At 44.6% G+C, this 27,052-nt stretch overlaps 1 protein-coding gene across 1 annotated transcript in view; it reads left to right on the top strand.

Annotated features, from left to right (window-relative positions):
- Nucleotides 1–26,336, top strand: part of Ube2d1 (ubiquitin conjugating enzyme E2 D1) — a 31,843-nt gene extending 5,507 nt beyond the window's left edge. Inside the window, exons 2-7 of the mRNA XM_051153206.1 lie at nt 18,122–18,185; nt 18,275–18,306; nt 20,211–20,288; nt 21,653–21,758; nt 25,213–25,306; nt 25,969–26,336. Of these exons, the coding sequence (XP_051009163.1) occupies nt 18,122–18,185; nt 18,275–18,306; nt 20,211–20,288; nt 21,653–21,758; nt 25,213–25,306; nt 25,969–26,014 (420 nt within the window). The 3' untranslated portion in view covers nt 26,015–26,336. The remainder of the gene's footprint in view (nt 1–18,121; nt 18,186–18,274; nt 18,307–20,210; nt 20,289–21,652; nt 21,759–25,212; nt 25,307–25,968) is intronic.
- The last annotated feature ends 716 nt before the right edge of the window (nt 26,337–27,052 follow it).

The following is a 27,052-nucleotide window of genomic DNA, read 5'->3' as shown; positions in this document are numbered from 1 at the left end:
TATGCCCAGATTTGCAATTTGGGCTCAGAGAGGTTCTCAAGTCACCCACCAGAGAACATATGCATGGAAATGCAGACTGTCTTGGTCTACATGACCCGTGAGAAGCTGAGATCTCGTGCATTTCTGCATCAGCGTCACACAGACAGCACAAGGGCCCACCACATGCAGTTCTCCTTGGGGCAGAGAGGAAGCAATGTGCGATCTAGAAGCACAGGGTCTCACTGTCTTCCATCTTCCTGGGTATTTTATTTTATTTTTTTGCCAACTGCTCTCTTCCCAGTCTGTGTATGTTGCTAGTCTTTTTGTTTGTTTGTTTGTTTGTTTGCTTGTTTTGAGATAGGATTTCTGCGATGCATTCTGTAGACCAGGTTGGCCTGGAACTTGGAGATTCACCTACCTCTTCCTCTGGAGTGCTGGGATTAAAGGTGTGCACCACCACCACCCGCCTATGTTGCTTATTGGGAAGCTTGTCAGACTCCTCTTCAAAGGAGTGGGCTCAGCCACATCCTTCACATTAAACTTGCTCAGATAACCCAGTGTGTGGGCTTAGGGTGGCTGCTTTCCACTGATGTCATAGGGTTTGGGAACAGTGTAGCTGGGTAGTGCTGCAGGGGACTGTATATATGAGTACCAAGTCATGATGTAAAAATCTACTTTAAAAAAAAAATTTTTTTTTTTTTTACATTTTTATTTTCTGTGTGGGGATGTCAGATCCTCTGGAACTAGAGTTACAGACAGTTGTGATCTGCCATGTGGGTGCTGGGAATTGAACCAGGGTCCTCTGGAAGAGCAGCCAGTGAGTGTTCATAACCACTGAGCCACCTCTCCAGCCCCCCAAAATCTACTTCTTAATGTACATGGCTAAAAGGAAAGTTTTGAAAATCACCAACAAATGTGACCCAAAGAGGCAGCTCTCCTGAGAGGCCCTGCCCTTGGACCTATGCTATTCTCTCCCTTACTACCTGGCCTTGAAATCTGTGTTAAAATCTTTACTTAATAAATTCCAACTCTGTGGCCGGGCGTGGTGGCGCACGCCTTTAATCCCAGCACTCGGGAGGCAGAGGCAGGCGGATCGCTGTGAGTTCGAGGCCAGCCTGGTCTACAAAGTGAGTCCAGGATGGCCAAGGCTACACCGAGAAACCCTGTCTCAAAAAACCAAAAAAAATAAATAAATAAATAAATAAATAAAAAGTAAATTCCAACTCTTACTCCATAAAAACTGGCCCACCAGTCAGTCATCCATACACAAGAAAAAATGTTCCAGGTTTGGACACATTTCCAGTTAATACAAAGTGTCAACACTCATTGTTTTCTGCCAAAGTAACAACAGAATATACAGTCAGTGGTGTCCTGCAGAGAGTTAAAGAGTAGCACCTTGAGTGTTTTTATTATTGTTACTTTGAGACAGAATCGTTGTTGCTGCCCTCAAACCCAGGTTCCTTCTTGCTCAGCCTCCTGTGTGGTAGGATCCATTGGTGCGCAACACCAAGCCCAGTGTAAGATGGCTTTTTTTCAAACATAAACAATTTTTTTGTTTGTTTTTTGAGACAGGGTTTCTCTATGATAACCCTTGGCTGGCTGTCCTGGACTCACTTTGGAGACCAGGCTGACCGCAAACTCACAGTGATCCACCTGCCTCTGCCTCCTGAGTGCTGGAATTACAGGCGTGAGCCACCACTTTGCCAGCTATTAAGAAGGGAACTCTGGGGGCTGCAGAGGGAGATGGCTCAAACTGTGTTTGCTCTTATGCCAGAGGACTGAGTTTGGTTCCCAGCATCCACACACTGACAGGAGGTTTACAATTGCCTACAACCTTAGCCCTAAAGGGTCTCATGCACTCTTCTGGTCTCTGCAGGCAGCCACACACATGTGCACATACACAGAGAGACATAAATAAAACTAAAATAAAGATTTCCAAAAAGAATGGAACTGTGAAAAGCAATATTTAATAGCAAGTACTTGGTAGGTATGTTCATGTTTTATGCACATTTTAAAAATAGGTTTTTTCTTTTTCAATCCCCCCCCCTCCAAAACACAATCTTTCTTGGGTACTATGAACTAAACGGCAGTATATGGGCTGGAGAGTTGGCTCAGTGGTTAAGTTGGCTCACTGGATGCTCTTCCCAAGGACACTGGTTTGATTTTAATGCCCACATAATCGCTCACAAGCTATCTGTAACTCCAGTTCCAGGGAACCTGACACCCTCTTCCAGTCTCCACAGGCTCCAGACACATTGTCATACAAACAGGCAAAACACCTATACATACATACATACATACATACATACATACATACTAATAATAATAAAATAAAAGTCATAAAAAAATCAACCACTAAAACAAGCAAATGAAACAGGTATGGTGGCACACACCTGTAATCCCAGCCCTCAGGAAGAAGAGGCAGGGGATCTCTGTCTACAAAGTGAGTCCAGGACACTTGAGGCTACACAGAGGAGCCCTGTCTCAAAAACAAAAACAAAAACAAAAAAACCCCAACACAAGCAAACAAACAAATAAATAAAATAAAGTAAAAGAAAAGAAAAAGAAACAAGAAGGAAAACAAACAAAGCCAACCAAATAAGACTAAGGAAAGGAAGGTGATGTGTGGCATATTCCTCATGTTTAGAGTGTACATGTATTGTGAAGTGTGCAGTCATGGCCTGCCATGTTTTTCTTGGTTCTGAGAGTGTCTTTGAACACAAATGCTCTTCAAAGCTTACAAAGTAGTGCCATTTCAAACCTTTTGTGAGATACAGAGAGAGAGAGAGAGAGAGAGAGAGGGAGAGAGAGAGAGAGAATGAGAATCTTTTCATCCACTTCACATCATGGTGAGCAGAGCACTCCGGTTATCATTGTCCTGGGGTGAGTGAATCAGGGCAAGAAGAGTGCTAGAAACGGGGTCAGACAGTCTGAACCTTTGTTTTAGCTTTACTGGTGTGACCTTGGCCAAGAAAGCCAGTCATTATTTTCCCCACCTAGAAACCTGTTGAGTGAATGTGGTCATTTCAGTGGTCCCTTCTGTGAATATGTGTGCTGTGTCCATTATACATATGTGGGTTTGTGCCAGTGTATGCATAACAGCAATTTCTAATTCTTTTCTCCACTATGGTGAGGGATCAAACCCACAAGCTATATCAAAGACTCCACCACCAAGCAATCTCCAGAGCCTCCCCTTTATAATTTCAAGCAAACTTAAATGCCATTTGCAGTTTGTTTCATTCTTGTCACAAGGGTAAAGACTGAGCTGTGTGCTCTGCTGCCATATGAGATAAATTCTATTGACTTTGAGACATATTCAAAATCCTGCTGAACTTTTCGTTGTTGGCATCATAATGTGTACTAGGATGTTAGTAGGTCCTCTGATTACAGATCAATTATTTGTGACACAGCTAGGAAGTGTTTCTGTGATGGGCTGATAATGTGATGTGCTTTTCTGGTTCTGTTTAGCCTCCATCTCTTTGACAGGTGTCTTGGCCCTTTAAGGCTTGTTTCTTCCAGGTGTTTAGAGAGAGCTGCCTTACACAGCTGCCTCATTGGCAGAGTTTTAGGGCTCCTGAGTCACGCATTTAGAGAACACCTTCTGATACAAGGTATACTAAATGAATAAGGAGGTTCATGGCAAAGTAGGAATAACCAGTAGTAAGGGTAAGGCAGAAGCTCTGACTGCAGCTAGGTAGATGTAAGAAATGTGCAGAAAAGGAGTCACAGGTGGGGCGGGCAAATTCCCTTGGAGGAAATTAGGAGCTCTTCACTGGCAAAGGCAGACTTAGACATAGAGTGGAGCAGTGAGAAGCATATTGAAACTATAGAACTAAAGACTCTAGACACACGGTGACTAATATGGAGCAGATGACCATGCCGTTGGGAAGCAACGATGGGGCAGGGCATGGAGCCTTGGTTAAGTGGGAGGACCTGAGAGGTCCATGCCGAGAATTACATACTCAATACAGAGCCTGCCTGGTGAAGCCACAGAACACCTCCTAATCTGGGGTTGACTGCAAAAGAATCAATGTTATTCTCCGTGTGCCACTGTTATTCTGATGACTGTCTTGAACAAAGACAGGCAAGGTATTCTGGGAATAGAGTAGGGACCCAGTGAGGGTGAGAGAACTCCTCTAATTAAATGATGTTTAAGGTAAGACCCAGAGATAAAAGGGAAGAGGGGAGGGAAAAGTGAAGGAGAGAGAGAGAGAGAGAGAGAGAGAGAGAGAGAGAGAGAGAGAGAGAGAGAGAGAGATTGAGTTGAGAGGGGAAGTGATTAAAAATCTTCCTAAAAGAAAACCATGTTGAACAGTACCAGCAAGGTGGTATTTTGGAAAATAGACAGCCATTTTGAGAAGGGCAAAGATTTTTTTTTCCTTCCTTCCTTCCCTCTTTCTTTCAAAACTGGGCTTAGCTGTGTAGTCTAGATGTACTCTCTAGGCCCGGCCACCTTTGAACTCTTGGTTTTCAGTGCCCTGAGGTCTGAGAACTACGAGCATATACCATCATTCTAGTTGTAAACCATACTGAATGGTAAATGGAAAATACTGCAAAGGCCTGACATGGTACCAAATGGATATGTTGGCGTCGGGAGTGGGTTAAGTGGAAAAACCCAAACAGTGTTACCAACTAGGGTCAGAGCTGGGGTCAAGGCAGGAGACATTTCAATGAGAAGGTAAGGACATTAATGATGGGCTCTCTTCAGTTGTTCTGACACACTCATTCCTGTCCCCTTGCTTGGCCCTTTAAGTTGAATCTTCTGCAAGTCTCTTCAGCAGCCCCCCCCCCCACTTGCTCCCGCCCCAGCCTCCGTCATCCAGTGTGTGCTCCCAGAAGCTTTGGTGAGGACTGTCTGCCTCCTTATCCTGATAGGTCTCTGCTCTGACTACATCAGACACTTTTACCTTGCGACCCTCCACTGGCTTGCATGAAGTTGCCTTCTAGAACCTTCCAGGGAGAGATGAGGACCGAGGAGAGTCAGAACACTCCGGTGTACTTACTAACGAGAAGGTGTGGGAAGCTGGGGTGGTCAGTAAGGAAAGGCATCAGATGGCCAAAGCTGGAGTGTAGAACACTGGCATGAATAAGTATGTCTTGACTTTAAGGCTTCCTGAAGTAGACTCATATATAGCTTGGATTTGTCAAAAGTATATTTCACTTATGTAATTCCTCAGATGGGAATATATATGCATTTGTATGTATATTTGGAAGTGACTGAGGACCTTCTGTTTCAGAGGATGCTATAAGCTTGGGGAGGTGGTTCAGCGAGTAAAGCGCTGGCTACCTAAGGCAAGGACCACTTAAGTGAGGACCCCTCAGTTCAAATTCCCCAAAGCCACATCAAGCCAGGTACAGTGTATGTGAAATCCTATAATCCTAGTGTTAGGGTTCTGCTTTAGCCTGCCTACCTGTGATGTCACTACTTACCTGCTACTGGGGTGTGGCCCTGCCCCGGGCCATTTAAAAGACACCCTCCACATGGCTCTCTCTCTACCTACTTACTACCTCTCTTCTCTACCTCTCCTCTCTAGTTAGACGCCAAATGTTAAAAGCATGGTGGGATGGAATCACTCCACGCCACAGATCCACTTAAGAGGTTTAATAGGGGAATACAGAGACCGTCTCCGGAGACACGCGTGAAGAGAGAGAGAGAGAGAAATAGGACGAATTCCCTTTATAAACTACCTAGCGAATGCGCAGGAGGTACATACGCATGCGCAGAAGGTGCACAGGTGACTTAGGTGGCTTGAGTCCTGTTGGCCGGGGCTGGGGACGTGTAGCTTGCTTTCCCGGCGTCATCAGGACCTTCAGGGGTGGCTGCATTGTTGCCTAATTAATAACACCTAGCCCTCTATACTGAGATGGGTTAGCAGACCGGGGAAACTCTGGAAGCTTTGCAAGTCAGCTAGCCTCGGGTACACAGGGACCCTGTTTCAAACTAGGTGGAAGGTGAGAAGCAACCCGAGGTTGTGGGTACTCCATAGTACACACATGCCTGCACTTGCAGGCACAAATATGTACACACTGTTACATGCACACAGATATACACATGCACTCGATAAAAATAAATAATAATAAAATAAAGGGGGCTGTTTGAAATTAGACATGAGATAGCACTTGGGGAATGCAGCCATTGTGGTTGCTCAGAAGTCTAGAAAAGTGGATGCTGAGATGACATGTTGGGGTAGACAGTGCTCCCCAGCCCTTACCTTCAAATTTTATTCTAAATTGGACTCCGGTCCTGATGCACACCAGTGGGACAAAGGTACCAGGGTCTTTCCTTTCTTCGCCCCACCTTACCCCGATGTAATTTGTCTATATTGTCTCTTTGGAAAGCCGTCTTGAGCTGGGGTGATGACTTGGTGGGTGAAGTTCCTGCTATACATAAGTGGGGACCTGAGTACCCATGTGCATGTACTCCTAGTGCTGGGCAGGTAGGCAGGATCATCGGATTCACTGGCCTAATCTATTTTGCAGGTTCCAGGCCCCGTTAGAGACCGTGTCTTAAAAACAAAAACACCAAGTGGGGCCTCTGAGACGGCTTAGTGGGTGTAGCCCTTGCTGTGCAGGTCTGATGCTCTAGGTTTGATCCCTGTAGCCCGTGGGAGAAAAGACAGATGTGGCGGCCCACATCTGTATTCCTTTCATTCCTCTGGAGCGGGCGTTGGCAGAAACAACGGAGACTGGCCTTGGTGAGGAAGAAAGCCACCCTCCGAGAGTTGGCCTCTTACCTTCGGGTGTGCCTAGTGGTAGGCTCACACTCATACACACACATTTGCACATCTCACACACGTAAACATGCACACCCACACTAATAGTTAAAATCAAAACTGGAAGACAAGGGGGACAGACTCAAGGAGGTTAACCTGGGGCTTCCGCATGGACCCAAGCCCACACATACACCTACGCTCACAGACACTCCCCTAAAAGCAACCTTTGACAGACACACCTGATGTGTGAAGCAGCCAGGGCCAGCTTGTTGAAGTGAGCCCAGCTCCTGTAACTTAACCAATTGAGTGTTAGCATTTTGAAATCGTCCCAGGAAGAAACCCTGTGGTATTAAATCGAGATGCCCTTCAACTCAAAGGCATAGGAGAGGTCCTGCGTGGGGAGACGCTTTTGACTGTTTGATATCTCTCTGTTAAAAGAGCTTCAGTCTGCTGGGTGTGGAGACCAGCCTGGACTATAAAGCCATAAAATGTTTATTTGCAAACAAAACAAATGTAGCTCATGTGTCCCTTTAGAACACCAAATTAGGGAGAAAAAAAAAGAGATTTTTTCAGTCCAGTAAGAGTCATTGGCTGGTTTGGGGTTTTTAAGGTAGAAGGGTTTTTATTTTATTTTATTTTATTTTTACTCTGTTAGTTAGTTGCTGGTGAAGCCAGGGGTTTTAAAAATAATGCTTTCTTGAGCTTGACACTGGATAATTTAAATTTGAGGCCATTAATCAGCCTCTGTGCACAGCTGTGTGCTGCCCACTGCCCACGCCCGTCACAGTGTATATGATCCCGTTTGCAGGTTCAGACCTTCTGCCTCTTGCCGCTAGACAACCACAAAAACATTTTTAGTGTGCCCGGCGTCAGTTCTCCACAAATATTTACTGCACAGCGTCACATTAAATCTTAGGGTAAATAAGGCCGCTCTGGCTTGCTGGTCCCCCTGGGCTGATGCCGATGAAGGGGCTCCTACTCTTCCTGGAAGCTAGGAGAGGGACACAGGCTCCTTCTTCACTCCACTCCTGGCTTCATTTCCTTGTATTTGTTTACTTTCTTTGAACTAGCCGGGCCTTGTCTACTTTTAGATGTCAAGTCCCCAGAGGCAGGGGCTGTGTCCTGGTTGGTTTTGTGGGGAACACTTAGCATATTGTGGGGGTGTGGTATAAACATGCCATCTGTGCCTATTTAAATTCAGCTGCGGCCTCCCAATGCCTCTCTTTGTGTCTTGCTGATTATAGAAGTCTGCACTGGAATAGACGTGCCTGGCTGCAGAAGGCTCTAAAAATCCCTTAAGCACACATTTTTCCCAGCCTTGCAAGGATTTTTTCTCCCCCTTTAATGGTTCTAGCCAAGCTATAAGGACCGTGGCCTGTAGCCTATTAATAGCTTGCATTTTGAAATTTAGATACCCCCTACTGCACGACCATCACGCGAATTTAAAAATTGCTTCTTTGGCAGAGACCACTTTCCTCCGGGGAGCGTTTCCGACCATGCTGATGGTATTTATTCGTTGCTTGATCTACATTCAGATAGAGGCTGGCTTCTTTTATAAGCGCCGTCTCAGGTGTGAAGAAAGCTATCTGATGAGCAGCCCATTTCCACTTTTGGATTTTTCTGGAATGAGACCATAATGCGCGTCTACAGGTTGCATGCGTTTTCACCTGGTGAGCGTGCCGCCATGTGTAACCAGGGTGTCGTCATGTAACAGTCATACTTCACTTCACGTGAACTCCGTACGCCCTCCCTTCTAATACCATGCTGTTCATTAAGGGACGCCTCATCTAAAAAGTTACAGTGTTGGGCTGCGGAGACGGAGGAGCGGGTTAAGAGCACTTGCTGCTCTTGCAGAGGACCCAAGTTCGGTTCCCTGGATTCGTAATCACCTGGAACTTCGTTGGATCCAAACTCTTTTTCATTCTTCCTTGTGCACCTGTACTCACGCCTCCCATCCCCCCTCTCGCCATTAATAATTTTTAGTGAAGGGATAACAATTGAGATGTAATCTGAATAAATTAATTTTTTAAAAAAAGAATAATTTTTAAAGTTACAGTGTAAACTTTTGGTGAGCTATAAAATACATGGACAGAGCATGCAGAACGGCTGATGAGGTTTTGCAAAATGAAGACAAGTCTGCACCTAGAACTCAGGAAGTCCGTCACAGGAGCCCCCCAGAGGCATCTCTCCCTAGCTCTACCTCCCCTCAGATAAGCCAATGTTTTTGAACTGCTCTTAGAGCAAAACCTGTGGTGTGTCCTCTTTTGTCCGGTGCCTCCCGTGTGCTGTTTCGGACCTTTATCTGAACTGTTTCACGGAGCTCAAGTTTCTTCCGCTCTCGCTGCCTCGGTCGTACAGCAAGCTCTGCTGTCACTGGTGAGCGTTCAGATTGTCCTTGGCTTGGGGCCATTGCAAATGAGACTCCTAAGATGAGCGTCTGTGTGTGATGTGTGTATTTGCCAGTAGGACTGCTGTGCCCTACGCTTTGTCTTAGTTGTTGCTTATTGCCTGACAGTTTTCTACGCAAAGCCGCAGGGTCTGCATTTCCCAGCACTGACACTTTCTTCTTTGTCCTCTTAACCTGCCAGTGAGTGTGCTGGAGTAGGTTCTGATTTGATTTTGCCTATCCTTGGTGAAGCTGGGCCCATTCTGTGCATGTGTGCATCCATGCATTTATATGCAGACATGCACACATAGAGGCCAAGTGTCGACAATCCTCTCTCTACTTTATTTATTTATTTTTGTTTCTGTCTGTCTGTCTTTCTGTTTTATTGTTTGCTTGTTTGTTTTTTGTTTTGTTTTTGGTATTAGAGCAGGCTGGCCTTGAACTCACAGCAATCCACCTGCCTCTGCCTCCCAAGTGCTGAGACTAAAGGCTCGTATATTACCATGCCAGCGTGCTGCTTTCTAATTTGAGACAAGGTCTCTCAGAACCAAATCTGTAGCTTGCTGAGTCAGCGAGGCTGGCCAGCCAGTGAGCCCTGTGGGTCGGTCCTTCGCCTCTGCCTCCCCAACACTGGAAGTGGGCACGGCTGTGCGCAGCTTTGATGTGAGCGCTAGGCTGTTTATGCATCTGAGCCATACCTAGAGCCATCCCACCATGCTAGTGTTGGATTTAAAGGCACCTTGCACTAGTTAAGGTAATCTACCTAGTTCTGTAGTAAGCCCCTCCTGTGGGAGAGATTAAGCTTTGTCACAGGTGGAAGCAGTCTTGGCGGATTTTACCCTTGGGGCACCCCATGAATACCTTGTGACAGACTGAGTGGAGCCATCCTGGGCCTGGAATTCAGGAAGCAGACCTGGGAACCCCAACTGGGCTATTGTTTTTCTAATTGACCCTCAACGGGAGCAGGAGACCACCCTTCCCAGGTGACTCAGGCAGGTGGGGAGGAGAAAACAACAGGTTCAGCCCGGGCTTGGGCACGTGTGGAGAGCGATGAGGCCAGACCAGCACGCGGGCCAGAGAGACACCTAAGGGCCCGTCCCGTGGAAAGGATACGGGAAGGTTCACTCTTTTGTCCCTTCAACCTTTTTTCCTTCTTGTGTAAGCTACTTGGGTTGTATAATGAAGTTTAATTGTTAAAAAACAGAGCCAACACCCTCCCATGTCTCAGAAAAATAGTCTGAACTTTGAGGAGTGCTGCCCTAAAGTCATCCCTGAAACTTAGCGTGGCTCTTACGTAGATTTCCACAGTGCCTTGGCTAGAGCTGGACCTCTTCCCTCATCCCTTCAAACTACACCTTGTGAAGACACTCTTTCCTACAAATATGTAAGTGCTCTTTGAACTCCATGCCTCAGTTTAATCATCCTGAAACACACCTCCCTGGTGACCGAAGAAGGTGATCTAAGGTGATCTACTGCTAACGAGTCCTTAAAACAGATCCTGAGACAAAAATGACAAAATCTGAATCATGTGTGTTAGGAAAAGGGTATGTGTGGAAAAGACCCGTTGAACTTTTATAATTAGCCCAGGTGGTTAAACTGAACAGGAAGTTTTGTTTTTATTTTTATTTTTGTTTTCAAGACAGGTTTCTCTGTGCAGCCCTGGCTGTCCTGGACTCACTTTGTAGACCAGGCTGGCCTTGAGCTCACAGCGATCAGCCTGCCTCTTCCTCCCTGAGTGCTGGGATTACAGTCATGTTCCACCACACCCGGAGGAAGTACGTTCTTTTAAGATCTCCATCCACACCACAGACCAGCCCTTCTGGGCACTGCTGACCCTGAACAGTACCAGTGGTCAGGGGCCCATATACTTTGAGATGGCGTCAGCTCAACGCAGACCCCTACGGCACTGCGGAGAGCCACCCGAAGCAGTGACTGGAAAGCAGGTCAGCACCATCCCAAATAAACCAGAAGGATAGGGGTTTTGAGGTTTTCTAAACTAGAAATAAAAGCCAGAACTTCCTAATGGTAGTTCTCTCTGGGCTTGGAGACTTTTCTAGACTGCATCTTACACACCACGTACTAGAAATCTTTGTGATATAATATCCCAGTAGTTGATAGTTTCTTGGTATTCATTTTCAGATGCCATTAATGACACATTATTACAAAGGACACTCCGGTTAAGAGCCCTGTACAATACTTAGGTAGCTGCTAAACTTTTCACTCCATGCAACCTACCCAGCTATCAAGGCAATTAATGGCTTTTATTTGCTTGCCAAATCTATTCATTCCCCCTCTTCTTCTGAAATTTGACCAAAGCGTGGCTCAAATAATACCAAACATCTGTGTGTGGAAAGCACCCTGCCAGGTGTTGTGGAAGAATGCAGGAACAAGAGGCATGAAGGTCTTGATTTCACAACAAAAACAAAAGCATTCCAAGTTGGATGAGGCTCACACACTTATGATCCCAGCACAAGGGAGGTGGAGGCAGGAGGGTGGCAAGTTTGAGGCTACCTTGTTTACCTACCCTCTCTTGAAATATAAGTGAAAATAAAAAGCAAACAACAACAACAACAAAAACATTCTAGCAAAAGAGGAAAAGGAGAGAAATTAGCATTTTAAGCGCCTATTACAGATGCCCAATACTGGGTGACGTGCTTACTCAGTAGGTGAACTCAGCAGAGTTCAAGGTGATGTCCCCACCCTACACACTGTGCATTTGAGACTCAAAGGGAGCAATTACTTAGGGCTGCACAGCTACTAGCAAAGGTCAGCTGTGAGGCTCAACATAGCTGAATTTGACTCCAAAGGTTTTACTTCTAGAAAATGGTCCTTGAGGCTGCAGAGATGGCTCAGTGGTTAAGAGCACTTGCTGTACTTGCAGAGAACCCAGGCTTGGTTTCTGCACCCACATGGCAGCTCACAACCATCTATGATAACATTTCCAGGGATTCCTGTGGACACCTGTGCTCACCTGCCTATACTCCAGACAGACAGACAGACAGGCAGACAGAGAGGCAGACACACACACACACACACACACACACACACACACACACACACACACACACACACACACACACACTAAAACTTTAAAAAATAATATCCTTTGAGAGTTTAGCTCAGTGGTTGCCCAAGTTACACAAGGTTTGGGTTCAACGCCCACAACATGCATCAACTAATTTGAAATAATCTTAATATTCTGGAACGACTTCAACATAACATAGGAAGTTGATTCCACAGCTTCTGTAACCATAATGCAGTAAATAGCTTAAGAAGAGCACTCAGCTTCCTGGCTTCTGCCACCTTGTCCTTCTCCTGTCCCAGGATTCCCCTATCTAGGATCTCACACTGCATTTATTTGCCTGTGCTCTTTTTCATAGCTACCCTGCAGTCCATGACAGTCACTCAGGTTCTCCTGGTCTTATTAGACATTTTTAATGAGAAGAGAAAGCACTTGAAATATACAGAGAGATGAAAAGAAGAGCAGTCCTGTTCCATCCAGCAGAGGCAGGAGGATTTAAGTTCAAGACCAACTCTAGCCTTCATGGGCCTTGTAGTGACACCCTCTCTCAAACACGAAGACACAGAACTAGCAGAACACTCCAGGGGTACGCACTGCTCAGGGTTCCGTGCGTGTGTCTTCAGTCATTTGCTTTATGTTTGTGTTTAGTGTATAATAGTGCACTCGCCTTTAATGTTGTGTTACCTTTGCTCAACGTCATTCATTGTCAGCTTGTGGGATCTATACTTTTCAGTGGTTGTCAGAATTTCATAGTGTGTGGTTGTAAGCCATCTCTTTATTGGTAGACCGATGATGTACTGTCAGTGTTTTGTACTTAGGCAAGAGGCTATGCCAAACATCGTGTGTGTGTGTGTGTGTGTGTGTATGTGTGTGTGTGTGTGTGTGTGTGTGTGTGTCTGTCTGTCTGTCTGCCTGCATGGTGATTTCTATGAGGTAATTTACTGGGCCAAGGACCAAATACATTTTCCACTGTCATAGTTATTACCACATTGCCCTCCCCAAAGTTGTCTTTCAACATACGCCCCTCCCACACTGAGCTGCACCCTCACATCGCAGTTGAGCTATGAATGGGAGTATTCTAATCTGTTAACAATGGTTCGGTTTTGGGGTGAGAGCTGGCGGGTGTCTCATCCATTGCGCATTTTGTTGTCCCCACAAGTCACTGCTTTGCCTTTCTGCACACGTGTAGATGCCATCATGAGTTGTAAAAAGAACGGTCTTAAGAACTTCGGGTTCTTTTGGTCCAACATGGCCACGAAGGGGTCTGCGTAAAGCCTGAGGGTTCCTTAAACCGGTAGAACGCTATCTGTGGAGTGACTGGGATTCAGGGTAGAATTTATAGTGCAGCTGACTCGCTCAAGAACCCTGTGTTCTTGAGCACATTGTATAATTTAGTGTCAAACTCTTCGAGACAGAAGATTAGAACATGTGGAGAGACAGCTTAACCCTAGCTTGTTATTGTTATCGTTTTAAAGTTTTTAAAACTCATTATCATTAGTCTGTGTGTGCTGCGGGGGAGGTGCTGCACTCGCACGCTCACGTCTGGACGGCAGAGAACAGCGTGCGTGAGTCAGTTCTTTCCTCCTACCACGCAGGGATCGAACTCAGATCGTCAGGCTTAGCTGCCAGTGCCTTTAGTTTCTGAGCCATCTTGCTGTCCCTACCTGAGTCTTTTTTTTTTTTTTTTAAACACTCCAAACATAAATCTTTAGGGTGTCTGTGACTACTCATTTTAGAGCAGATGTGAAGTTTGTCAAAATTATTTTATTTTATTTTATTTTGTTTTATTTGGGTTTTTTGAGACAGGGTCTCTCTGTGTTAGCCTTGACTGTCCTGGACTCGCTTGTAGGCCAGGCTGGCCTCGAACTCACAGCGATCTGCCTGCCTTTGCCTCCCGAATGCTGGGATTACAGGTGTGCGCCACCACGCCCGGCTTAGATATATTTCTTATTTACCTGCTGCAATAATTACGGGAGCAAAAATGCAAACACATATGAATGATACAATAAAATTAACACTGATCATTCAGTGTCTAGCATTGTAGGCTATTCAAGTGGATTGATGAGAAACAGTGGGGCTGGAGAGATAGTTCAGTGGCTTAAGAGCACTGACTGCTCTTCCAAAGGACCTGCATTCAATCCCAGCACCCACAAAGCAGCTCACAGCGGTCTCTAACTCCAGTTCCAAGGGATCTGACACTTACATACCAATGCACATAAAATAAAACTTTTTTTAAAAATGTATAAAATAAGAAACAAGTGTAATACATTTTAGTATATGTATTAAAGTTGGTATTTTCATTTTCATATTAATGTGAAACTATGCCCCAGTTGATAAATGCAAGAGAAATGAATTTGATATATTTCTTTGATGAAAAGCTTAGATGAAAATCAGCTGTTAGCACACAAATACAGTCATCGCTGCATTTAAGAGAGCTGCAAAAAGTAATGTAGGTTAAGGACTAGGGCAAGATGCTCTGATTATTATAATGGAACCTTCAGGTAGGTTCAATGATTAGTTTACACTGATTAAGTAGTTGAGTAATTTAGGTGGTTAAACCTGGTTTACTTCACTGAATTATTTTTACCATCCAATACATGATATGATAGAAGTAGATATGTAATAATGTCAGTTAGTTTGGAAAGAGCACATAGCCGAGTGACCCTTGACCCCTTGTGTCCCCTAAAAACTACATTGACTGCTGAGCTAACTTAAGGGCTAAGGTGGATTTTGATGTGTTCGGATGCAGTTTTCATAGACTGTGTGTGTATTCATAGCTTTATGTTTTCGCTTCATTAGTTCGTCTCAGAATTCCCTAAGTCTCCTCGTTTCTCTTTTGCTGTACGTAAGGAGTGTCTGTATTTTTGCAGGTGAGGGAGGAAAGTATGTCTTGCCGCCTTGCTGTCGTTCATTCTGCCTGAACTCTGCGCACCATGCCCGTGGCTGCGTATTCCCTGACAGCCTAGCAAGATGTATCGAAGGCAGTTTGATGTTCTGTATGCTCTCTCTCTTGCAGTGGGTGGGCTTCCCTTACACACTTTGAGAACCTGAGCTTTCTAGACTTTACTTGTTTGTTTCTTTATTCCTCTCATCCGTCACCCTCCCTCTTCCAAAGAGGAAATGAAATTGAGACATTAAAAAAAAAAAAAGAAATGAGAATAAGATACCTCTTTTAAATGTAATACTTTAGAGAGATTTGAAGAACAGCTTGACATTTGCGACTTGAATATGGTTCAAGGCTATTGCAGCTCAAGGTGGTTTTGGCTTGTCTTGTTAATAAACAAAATTAATTAGTGTACATTTGTGTCTATATCTGGATTTATTCTTATGCACATTATCACCGTGCAAATGTGTACGTACAGATCATTAGTTTTTTTAAACCATAGTTAGAAACTGCATTTTTCTGATTAACTGGTTAAAATGAGTGCAAACAAGTACTATTTACGCTAATGTCTAGAGCCAGGCATGCTGGTTCACACCTTTATTTAATCCCAGCATTTGTTGTTGTTGTTGTTTTGTTTTGTTTGTTTGTTTGTTTGTTTTCTCTCTCTCTCTCTTTTTTTTTTTTTTAAGACAGGGTTTCTCTGTGTATCCTTGGTTGTCATGGACTCACTTTGTAGAGCAGGCTGGCCTAGAATTTACAGAGATCCACCTGCCTCTGCCTCCCAAGTGCTGGGAGGCATGCGCCACCACTGCCCAGCTAATCCCAGCATTTAAGAGGCAGAAGTAGGCTGATCTTTGTGAGTTCAAAGCCAGTCTGGTCTACATAGTGAGTTCTAGGCTGGGCAGGATAACATAGTGACACCTGGTCTTTATGAAAAATAAGGCCAAGCATGGTGGCGCACACCTGTAATCCCAGCACTCGGGAGGCAGAGGCAGGTGGATCACTGTGAGTACAAGGCCAGCCTAGTCTACAAAGCAAGTCCAGGACAGCTAAGGCTATGCAAAGGAACCCTGTCTCAAAAAAACAAAAACAAACAAACACACACACACACACATCTCCTTACACACTGTATTGTTATTATTTTCTTTCTTTTTTTTTTTTCATGATGTGGACTAGGAAGAAGGGTTTAAATTGGATAATCATGCTGCAATGGGAAGTTTCTACTCAGGCTCCCCCCACCCCCACCCTGAGACAGGATTTCTCTGTGTAACCTTGGCTGTCCAAGACAGCCTTTGTAGATCAGGCTGGCCTCAAACTCACAGGGATACACCTGCCTCTGCCTCCCGAGTGCTGGGATTAAAGGCGTGCGCCACCATACCAGGCTTCTTTGTGCACTGTGTAACTGTCTGTCCTCTGTGGGATGTGTGTTCTGTTTCCTGTCTAGCTTCTGCCTACATTCCCAGGCTCACCTCATATCAGTCTTCCCCCTCAGAGCTAACTTCTGATTGTCCCTTATGGCTCCGTTTCGCTTATTTCATCAGAGATAGTCTATGATCTTCCAGACTGAACCAGTTTCTTCAGGAATAATCTTTTCTTTGTGTAGCGGTAAGGATGGAGCCTAGGACTTTCACACACTCTGTCCCCTCACCTACATACCCAGCCATGTATGGTCTTTGGTACCATTTTGTTTTTTAAGATTCATCTTTCAGTGTGTGTGTGTGTGTGTCTGTGTGTGTGTGTGTGTTTGTATCTGTGCCTGTGTGTGTGCATCTGCATGTGTTTATGCACACATGAGTGCAGGTGAGTGTGGAGGCAGAAGAGAGCGTTGGATCCCCTGGAGCTAGAGTTAACAGGTATTTATGAGCTGTTGTGTGAGTGCTGGTGCGTGTAAGAGTAGCGCCTGCTCTCAGCGACTGAGCCTTCTCTCTAGTGTGTGGCATTGAATACTGAATTCGTATCTTTCTTTTTTTTTTTTTTTTTTTTTTTTTTTTTTTTGGTTTTTCGAGACAGGGTTTCTCTGTGTAGCCTTGGCCATCCTGGACTCACTTTGTAGACCAGGTTGGCCTCGAACTCACAGCGATCCGCCTGCCTCTGCCTCCCGAGTGCTGGGATTAAAGGCGTGCGCCACCACGCCCGGCTTTGAATTCGTATCTTTCTTATTGGACAAAGGCCAGTTCTTTCCCAACCAAGGCTAGGATGGCTAAGTATGTTACCTAAAGCTGTGGAGCCCCTTGGATTTGGGATTCTGGGCCAGGACTGGCCAACCTGAAAGCTGTGTCTGCCATTGGTCTTTCCTTCAATGCCTTGAGGCTAGAGAAGAGTCCACCAATCAGTACTGTAGGTTTCAGGACATGGCCTGACTACTTTCCTACTCTGTGTTCCCATGTTTTGTATGTACATGTGTGTTTGCCAGTTTGAATACACATGTATGTGTCGTGGGCATTGGGAGGCCGGATGCTGGTTGGTGTCCAGTGTACTCCTCAATTGCTCTCCACGTTACTCTTGAGACAGGCTTTCCCTGAGCCTGGGACTTACCAGTTCAGCCAGGCTGGCCAGCCACCAACCCCAAGGATCCTATAGAGTCTCAGTCTCTCTCTCTCTCTCTCTCTCTCTCTCTCTCTCACCAGTGCTGGGATCACAGGCTTGCGTCACCACATCCAAATCTTTACATGGGTGCTGGGGATTGAACTCAGATCCTTGGATCCTTCAAGCCATTCCTTAAGGACCTAACTCCCCAAGGCCTCACTCCCCTTCATTACACTGCAAACCCCTGGAAGTCGAGCCTTGTTTATTTGGGGCTGGAAATGAAACCCGGGGAGTTCATGCGTGACTTACAGTGCCAGCAGGACCTGCATTGTTAGCACCATCTGCATAGCAACGACATATATGACCTTGCACAAGGACATAGTAGGAATCTTAGAAGGAAAGCGCCTTTGTTCTGCAGAGGCTGGAGCTGTCTCATGAAGGAATTTTTAATATAACTTCATCCTTCCACCCGCAGTGGGAAAGTCCACCGTGAGTCCAATTAACCTGAAATGATTTAAAGAGAAATTGCTAGTCTGTGTCTTTCTGGGTTCTTAGTGCCTGCCTCCTGGGAAAGGGAAGGATTAACCGTGAGGATTTCTGCTTCCCTTCAGGAACTAAGTGATTTGCAGCGTGATCCACCTGCTCACTGCTCTGCGGGACCCGTGGGAGATGACTGTAAGTCTACTCTGTTGTTAGGTTTTGCTACCATTGGAAGGATGGCTTTAGGCAACTGTAAGTGACCCCCCCATTCCTCTGTGTTTCAGTGTTCCACTGGCAAGCGACCATCATGGGGCCCGTAAGTACAACTCACAAGTGTGGACTAAACCCGGTGGCTGTTCTTCACTCTTGCCTTTTGACCTGTGAGCAGATGTTTCTGACTCAGGGTGACCAGTCTTGCCCTCTGATTCACCCTCGAAGCAAAACATGATTGAGGCTTTGCGGTGACTTCCTGAAGCATGGCTGGCAATACCTGCTGGGTCACAGTGCTATTTTTCCTGTGCTAACACCTCCTCATAGCAAGGTCACCCTCTCTGTGCAAGCAGTCTGTGTGTTGGCCTTAATTTAAAAAAAAAAAAAGTGTCAATTGTTTTTAAAGGAAGAGGAGTCTTCCTTACTAATCCAGTTTTCAGAGGTTTGAAATAAGTCTGGCCCAGTGGAATCGCTACATTTGGCAAGTGTCGGTTTGCAGTAGTCTCATCTTAGCTCTTGCAAGAGTGGAGGATGCCGCTGTGGGTGGTCTGAGTTTTCTGCATTGCCTTAAACCCCTGGGCCCTCTTGGTTATCTATGTGTCTTTCCTTACCTGAGAAGCAGCGATGACTTGAGGCAGGGTTTTCTTTCTAATCAACAAAACGCTAATAGTGAGAGAGCAGCCACTTTGTTGCAGTCCGCTGTCCGGGTGAGACACACTAGCAGCTGCCATCCTGAGTGGCCATACATAGTTAGTTCCCTTGGGGTGCTTTATTTATTGAGTCGTGGAATTTTAAATCATTTGCCCTAAAATCCAAACTGGGAAAAAAAAAATGCCGAACTTCAAAGAAAAGTCCTTGAGGAATTATCCTAGATGACTTAAGTTATTATTTATTTATTTTTAAGTTGTTACATTGGGGAGGGGGGCAACCCAACATAGTTACTTAACAGCTTTCAGTAAGAATGTAGTTCTTTCAGCCTGGTGTTCATTTTCTACTGCGAACTTTCAAAGCCTCACCATCAGAGCTGCGGCCTCCACGGTATTTTTCAGGTGAACCACCTGTAGCAGCAGCTGTGATGTTGTTTTGACTTCCTGTCTTATCTCGGCAGCATAAACACACTCCGCCCCCTTCTGTAACATCCCTTGACTGTCCATGCAGACCAGGCTTATCTTGGTAACGTGTTTACGTTCTTTATATGTAATAAGCTAGAATGAGGCAACGAAGTAAGAATAATTATACAATATAAGCCTCTACTCTTTATGCAGAACTTTAAGGAGGGAAAGAATGACAGATCTCTTTTTACTACCCATGATGCATTCCAGTAAATATGAAGGAATTAAAATAGAATTTGAGGATATTTTGGTACTATTTTTGGTATTTTTCTCCTTTAATCTTTCATTCACATATACATATGCATACATACACATACATACACCATGTAGACGGGTAACCAGGGTGAAAACCTCAGTCAAGTTTGCTCTTAATTCAACATATCATGAACACTGAGTTTATCCAGCTTGGTTTTGGGGTTTTATTTTCTACAATATAAAGTACTAGTAAGTTGTATGATGGTGCCCACTCAACCCTCTTACTAATGTATTCTCTTTTGGTATTACTTAAGTGGACATTAGAACTTGAAATTTGGAAATAAAAAAATATATATATTAGTTGTAACCTTTTAAAAGTATTGATGACTGCTCTAGCAAACCCTCTCTCCTTGTAGCCATCCTCATGTGTACACTGGTATCCGTGGTCTGTTTGCTTAAATCACACTGCTTTGCATGTCTGCTTCTCTTTAAACTTGGTGGGCACCTTGCAAACCTTCATTCCCGGGAAGGAGCTAGCTCTCCAGGTAAATTCCTTGAACTCATGATACAAGGATCATGGATGGGATTGTGTAGAAAATTATGGCATCTCTCTCACACTGTTCACGTCTGGTGGGAGGGTCATTCGGAGTGGTTGAGCATGTGCTGTGGCTGGACACTGATGTGCGCTCTTGTGTAATTTCAGCCCGACAGCGCATATCAAGGCGGAGTCTTCTTCCTCACTGTCCACTTTCCTACAGACTATCCCTTTAAACCACCAAAGGTATTTATTCCTGTCACTGACGTGTCCCATAGAGGGCTTTATAAACTGTTTGTCTAGAGTTGGTCTCGTGATGTCACAGGACATGGGTAGGTTAGTGGGTGCAAGCTCCTTTGTGCAACCTCCAAATCTAAAGTATTCTTTCTTCTTCTTTTTTTTTTTCCTAGCTTATTTTATATGATGTTTAGCTTACCTGTCTGTCAGTGTGAGGGTGTGGAATAACCTGGAGTTGAGACAGTTGTGAGCTCCCATATAGGTGCAGGGAACTGAACCAGGGTCCTCTGGAAGTGTAGCCGATACTCTTTACCACAGAGCCATCTCTCCAGCCCTAAAGTACTCTTTCTTAGTGAAGTATTTTTCTATGCCTGCTAAAGAAACGGTCACACTGGCCGCAGGTTAGGCGCCTGGACTTCTCTTCCTTACGAGACATGTGTAGTTTGGAATGCTTTTATAGTCAACAATCAGGCCTTTATATCCAGTGTTAGGTAAGGACCCAGCTTTCTTTTTTTGTTTTGTTTTGTTTTGTTTTGTTTTTCGAGACAGGATTTCTCTGTGTAGCCCTGGTTGTCCTGGACTCACTTTGTAGACCAGGCTGGCCTTGAACTCCCAGTGATCCGCCTGCCTCTGCCTCCTGAGTGCTGGGATTAAAGGCGTGCGCCACCACCGCCCGGCCCAGCTTTCTTTTTTAAGTATCCAGTGAATGTATATTGACCATCCACCCTATCTCCACAGTGGGAAAGACAAAGAAAGGACACTGAGTGACAGAAGGGCATGGAAACACGTTCTCTGAGGTTTAAAGTCCAAAGGGGGGGGGTTCAAGTGATGGGGGTATGAAGGAGGGAAAACGAGCATATATGCCTCCAGGGAAATGACTACAGTGTTCTTGAAGCACGTAGTTTAAAAATCATGCGGGTGACGTCACACGACAGTGGCTCTTGTCAAAACTCAGATTCTTTGTTGGTTTTGTAGGACAGGTGATGAGCTGAGACATCTCACTTCTGCCTGGACAGGCTCCGTGGCCTGTTTGTCAGTCCTGGTGGCCTTCTGGGCATTACTGACAGTCGGGTTAAGGGGAGTATTTTGAGGTGTGATGAAAGCCAGAGTAATGGGTCCAGGTGTCACTCAGCCAGTCACACCAGCTACTGCAGACTTCCTTATTACTCCCCAGACACTTGCCAATGCCTGGAGGGGAAAAGGAAGTTAACCCGAATTAACCTTCTTCAGGTTCCCAGTAACTAAGCTACGTGTATGCATTTCTGTTCCAAAGCTGTGTGGGGTTGAACGTGTGGTACCCTGAAGTGGATTGGTTCTGTTTGCTCATTGCTTGTGACGGTCGACAACACTTTTTGTACCCATTTTATGTTTAGATTGCTTTCACAACAAAAATCTACCACCCAAATATAAACAGTAATGGAAGTATTTGTCTTGACATCCTGAGGTCCCAGTGGTCGCCAGCTCTGACTGTATCAAAAGGTAATTTTGGTTTTCAGATTTAAAATAAGCATGGGGAAGATCGTGCAATGGTTAGGGGCCAGAGTTGAAACAAAAACCAGGTAAGCAAAAACAGTACCTCAGCTCGCTGTGCTTTCTTGCGGTTTTGATTTTGTTTGTTCTAGTAACTGCTCAGTCACTTTGGCTTTTAGTAAACTTTGGAGTCGGGAGAAATGAATAGATGGGCAAATCTAAACGAAGCCAATGATTTAAAATACTGGAACTAAAGGCTGGAGAGAAGGCTCAGTGACTACAAGTGCATACTGCACTTTCAAAGGACCTGAGTTGATTTCCCAGCACCATGAGCTGGGCAGCTCCAAACCACCTGTAACTCCAGCTCCAGGGGACCCAGCTGAACCCTCTTCTGGCCTCCAAGGGCAGCTGCACTCACATTCACATGTGTACATATCCCCATGAACCTACACATATATACACATAATTAAAAACAGAAACTAAATCTTTAAAATTTACTAGAGTTAGAGATTTTATAGTAAGCCTGTTGATATTTGCCCTTCTGTCTTTACAAAAAAAGTAAGAGCAAAAGGTGTTGGCTTCCTCAAAAGGGTATTAAAAACAAACAAACAGATTTTGGGACTCATCCCATTCATTAATGTGTCTATTGACAATCAAAAGTGCCACTGTAGGACTGGCTGATAAAATAAGCAGTTAAGCCAGTTAGGGTGGTACATTACCTTTAAATCCCAGCACTCGGGAGGCAGAAGCAGGTGGATCTCTGTTAGTTCAAGACCAGCCTGGTCTACAGAGTGGGTTCCAGGACAGCCAAGGCTATAAAGAGAAACCCTGACTCGAAAAACTAAAAATGAAATTAAAGAAGAAGAAGAAGAAGAAGAAGGAGAAGAAGGAGAAGAAGAAGAAGAAGAAGGAGAAGAAGAAGAAGAAGAAGAAGGAGAAGAAGGAGAAGAAGAAAAGAAAGTAGTTAAAAAAGGAAAGGCATAATTTTGTATCTCAAAGTGCCTCTGCATAGATAGCGTCCACGGCTAGCTTGAGTTACTTTTAGCATCACCGTGATTGACACCTGACCCATCTGGTGCTCATCCTCCAGAGGTGGCCTCACCTTTTTCTTTGCTGAGCTGTCAGCTGCACCCATAGGTCCTCAGAGACCGATTGTTCCATTATCCAATATCACAGACTGTGCCAGCAGTGATTGGTCCTGTTTCTCTAAAGCAACGGAACCTGGCAGCTGGAAGAAGCTGCTTGGGTAATACACATCTGCCTCTGATGTAACCACCATTTTTAAAAATAAAACTCAAGGCTTCCTTGCCGGTTTCATGAGGCACTGAACTCCTGGCTCTTCCTGGGTCCTAAGATTACAGGCATGAGCCTCCATGGCTGGTTATATTATTAGATGCTAGGCATGGAACTCAGGCCGCAGTGCATTCTGGGCAAGCACCCTATCAACTGAGCTGTATCTCAGCCCTATAGCTTGTTTTGTTGTGTTTATTTTTAGGTTTATTACTTATACAGCATTCTGGCCACATATGTGCCCACAGGCCAGAAGAGGGCAACAGATCTCATTATAGATGGTTGTGACACACCATGTGGTTGCTGGGAATTGAACTCAGGACCTTTGGAAGAACAGACAGTGCTCTTAACAAAGCAAACAATTATTGATAGCGTCTGAAAACTTTCCTGAGAATGTAAACTGTTTCAGTCTCTTTACCTGTAGAATAGGATCGTGACAGAATTACTGAACTCAGTCACTGCGCACCTGGTGCACGCCAAGCTCTGGGGTAGACACATCAGTCCTTTCCTCGCGATCATAGGGTTGGGATGGCAAAACGGGGTGGGGTGGGGGTGGGGGCCGTGGATGGCTCCTGGTGACAGGAGTGAGGAGATGAGGAACTTTACATTTGTCTGTGTCAGGAGGTAGCTTGGCCCTCACACACCTATTCCTACCCTTTTCACAAGGCCTTGGTTGGCTTTTGCCCTGAGTTTAGCCTGGATGTGCAAGGAGGCTGGGAAAACAGTTGCTGTCCTCTTGCTTGAATGCACAAGGCCCGAGTCTCATGGGGCAGGGTGAGGAGAGAAAACATTGCTTTCCCATCATCCCTGTTTGCCCCTTGTCCTTGCCATTTAGAGAGTAACTCTTGCTCTATACGTTTACCTGTAGACTAGAAAGAGTTGAAAAAGCATGAAAGAACATAGCAGAGGAGGGTGGGTGTTAGTGGGAGACGTATCCATGAAGCTCCTTGGATGTACCACACACGCATGAAGCAGGTGAGGACCGGGGTTTCCTTTCTTCCTACTTGGGATACTCTGGTGGGGTTTTGTTGTTTTTAGGACAAGGTCTCACTGTGTAGTCCAGGCTGGTGTGCAGCTGGCTGCCATCCCACCTTAGCCACTCTAGTGCTGAGATGACAGGCATGTGCTCCTCGGCTGCCTGGTGTATGTAGGGTTTGTTTTCTGGGTTGTTTCGTTTTGTTTTAGTGTAGCTATTTGTATTAGCAGTTTTGACATGGTATAGCAAAAGATGCCCTACAGTTTTTATGTTTTAAAATATGCAAGTTAAACAGAGATGGTTGTTCATGTTTTTTCTAAATGAATATAATCAAATATGAGGTATGTGGGATGGAAGATTTGTATCATGGGGGTGGGTGGGTACATACACACACACACACACACACACACACACACACACTTTTTTTTTTAAAGATTTATTTATTTATTATTATGTATATAGTGCTCTGCCTGCATGTACACCTGCAGGCCAGAAGAGGGCATCAGATCACATCATAGATGGTTGTGAGCCACCATGTGGTTGCTGGGAATTGAACTCATGGCCTCTGGAAGAACTGCCAGTGCTCTTAAGCGCTGAGCCATCTCTCCAGCACCCCCTCCCCCACACATTCTTGACTTGAAAGATTGCTAATAGCTACTTTGGAGGACACACACTGTTTTAGGTAAACATAGATAACTTAGAATTTAAAATGTCAAAGAGAAAAATATATGAAGGGGTGGAGAGATGGCTCAGTGGTTATTCTTCTAGAGGCCCAAGGTTTAATTCCCAATTCCCACCCCCACGTGGCCCTTCACAGTCATCTCTAACTGCAGTTTCAGGGGATGGTCTGGCATCCTTACACAGACATACATGCAGGCAAAAACATCAATGCACATGAGGTGATAAAAATAAATACATTTAAAAAATAATATTGGTGTACCAACTGAAGTTCATATACAATGTCACCCCCATGTAGGTTTTGTGTTTTTTTTTTTCAATGCTGGGTTTTTGTTTTGTTTTTATTTGTCGGGTCCCAGGCTTATCAAGCCACCTGCCCCTGAGTTGTGGTCTTGCCTCCTCCGCATGCCCCTCCCCTCCTCCGTTTTCTTTCTATGCAAATGCAGCTATTTTCAGGTGTGTGAGTTTTTACAAAGCAGCAAGGGCATCAGCTAATGGAATGTTCTCTTTCTGGCCTAGTGTTGTTGTCCATATGCTCGCTGCTCTGCGACCCTAATCCAGACGACCCCTTAGTACCAGATATCGCACAGATCTATAAATCAGACAAAGAAAAGTAAGTGTTTCCGGTTGCGCACTTCCTGTTGGGTGCATTTAAACATAGGAGGGGTGGGGGGAGGCTGCCTGTGCATGATATTTGAAGCATGTTTAACTCTTTTTTTTTTTTTTAACTGTCTTAAAAGAAACAAACAAACCTCTTTCCTGGCTAGTGTTTGGGTTTAGTAGTACGTGTTCAGTGTCTGTGCTGTGGCCTCCTCATTTCCAGCTGGTAAATTAAACATGGGAGGCGTTAATTACTGGAAAGCACCTGGCGCTGTTTCCCCATCTTGTCCTCCAAAGAGAAGTTACTTCTCTGCCCACCCCTGCTGACCTCTAAGCTCTTTCATCCTTCTGGGTCACGAGTTCACTTGAGTCTTGGAGATAAATCCCACCACCACAGGAGCTAGCTTCCACAGATTTCTGTTCGACATTGTTTGTGTGTGTGTGTGTGCATGTATGTCTTTTTTTTTCTTATGGTTCATATTTGTTTTTATATAGATTGCTGAGGAATCTAGAAGTTTAAAAGTCATTTGGCTTTGCCCTTATGTTTGCATGCATTTTTGTTATTTCCGCCCCCGCCCCCCAACCCAAACAACACGTGTATGTGCAGTGGGCAACATGAGGAGAGGCTTCTGCAGGTTAACTGTATGTGTTTTGTTTTGTTTTGTATGCCTACAGATACAACAGGCACGCAAGAGAATGGACTCAGAAATATGCAATGTAAAGCTGAAAACACTTTCACTTATACCAGAGTACTGTAAAATCTAGGTCTTTTTCAACATTAGCGGTAAATCGAGTGCCGTTTGCTGTCTCCTTTGTTCCATGAGCCCTTTGGTTTTCACTCATTTTAAATGTGTTTATGAAGCAAGACAAGACAAACTTCCAAACACACCCTTGAAACGACACCGAGAGCGTTTAGCGTTTTGTGCTCGTCAAGGAGGACATTTATTTTGGTCTGACACACTTGGACACCTGCATCTCCAGCAAGATCTGCGCTGTGACTGAGAAGCAACCAGATGATTTTTTTTTTTTTTTTTTTTTTTTGTGGCTGAAATGAGATGTTTTTACATGAGAAACACTGTATGTATTGTCCAAGATGTCGTCACTTTTATAAATCTGAATTCAGATTTCATTCTTTGTTAGCTCACTTTATAATTTGTATTTTTTTACTGTATAGACTAAATATATTCTATGTCAACTCATGAATTCCCCCCCCCCCCCCCCCCCCCCCCCCGTGAACAGTATTGAAACCCCCAGCAGCTGATGATGAATTAACTGTGCCCCCTTGTCTTAGGATATTCTGTGGGTTGAATGCTTATCTCTTAAACCGGAACTGATCTTTACACTGTATTTCTCAGTATACTGACTAGAATGGAGAAACACTTGTTTTGGTTTTATTGTACTTGACTTAACTTTATTGCAATGTGAATTAATTGCACTGCTAAGTAGGAAAGTGTGTGACTTTTTTTGTTGCTCTTCACATTTGAATTTTTTTTTCTGTATAGGCAATATTATATTGACACCTTTTACAGATCTTACTGTAGCTTTTTCCATATAAATAAAATGCTTTTTCTACTATTTGTCTTGATTACTTAATGCAAAAACCAAAATTGCTCCATCTGTTCTTATGGATCAAAACGCTATATAGTTTCGTGTGAAAATTATTTCCAAGGTGGAAGATGTGATTTTTTTTTTTCTTTTCATTTAAAAGAAATTTGTTTTCACTTATTTATTTGGGGGGTGAAGATCAGAGGACAACTTG

Source organism: Acomys russatus, chromosome 11 (genome assembly GCF_903995435.1).
Source record: "Acomys russatus chromosome 11, mAcoRus1.1, whole genome shotgun sequence".
NCBI lineage: Eukaryota > Metazoa > Chordata > Mammalia > Rodentia > Muridae > Acomys > Acomys russatus.
This window is presented reverse-complemented; position numbering and strand designations above follow the sequence as displayed.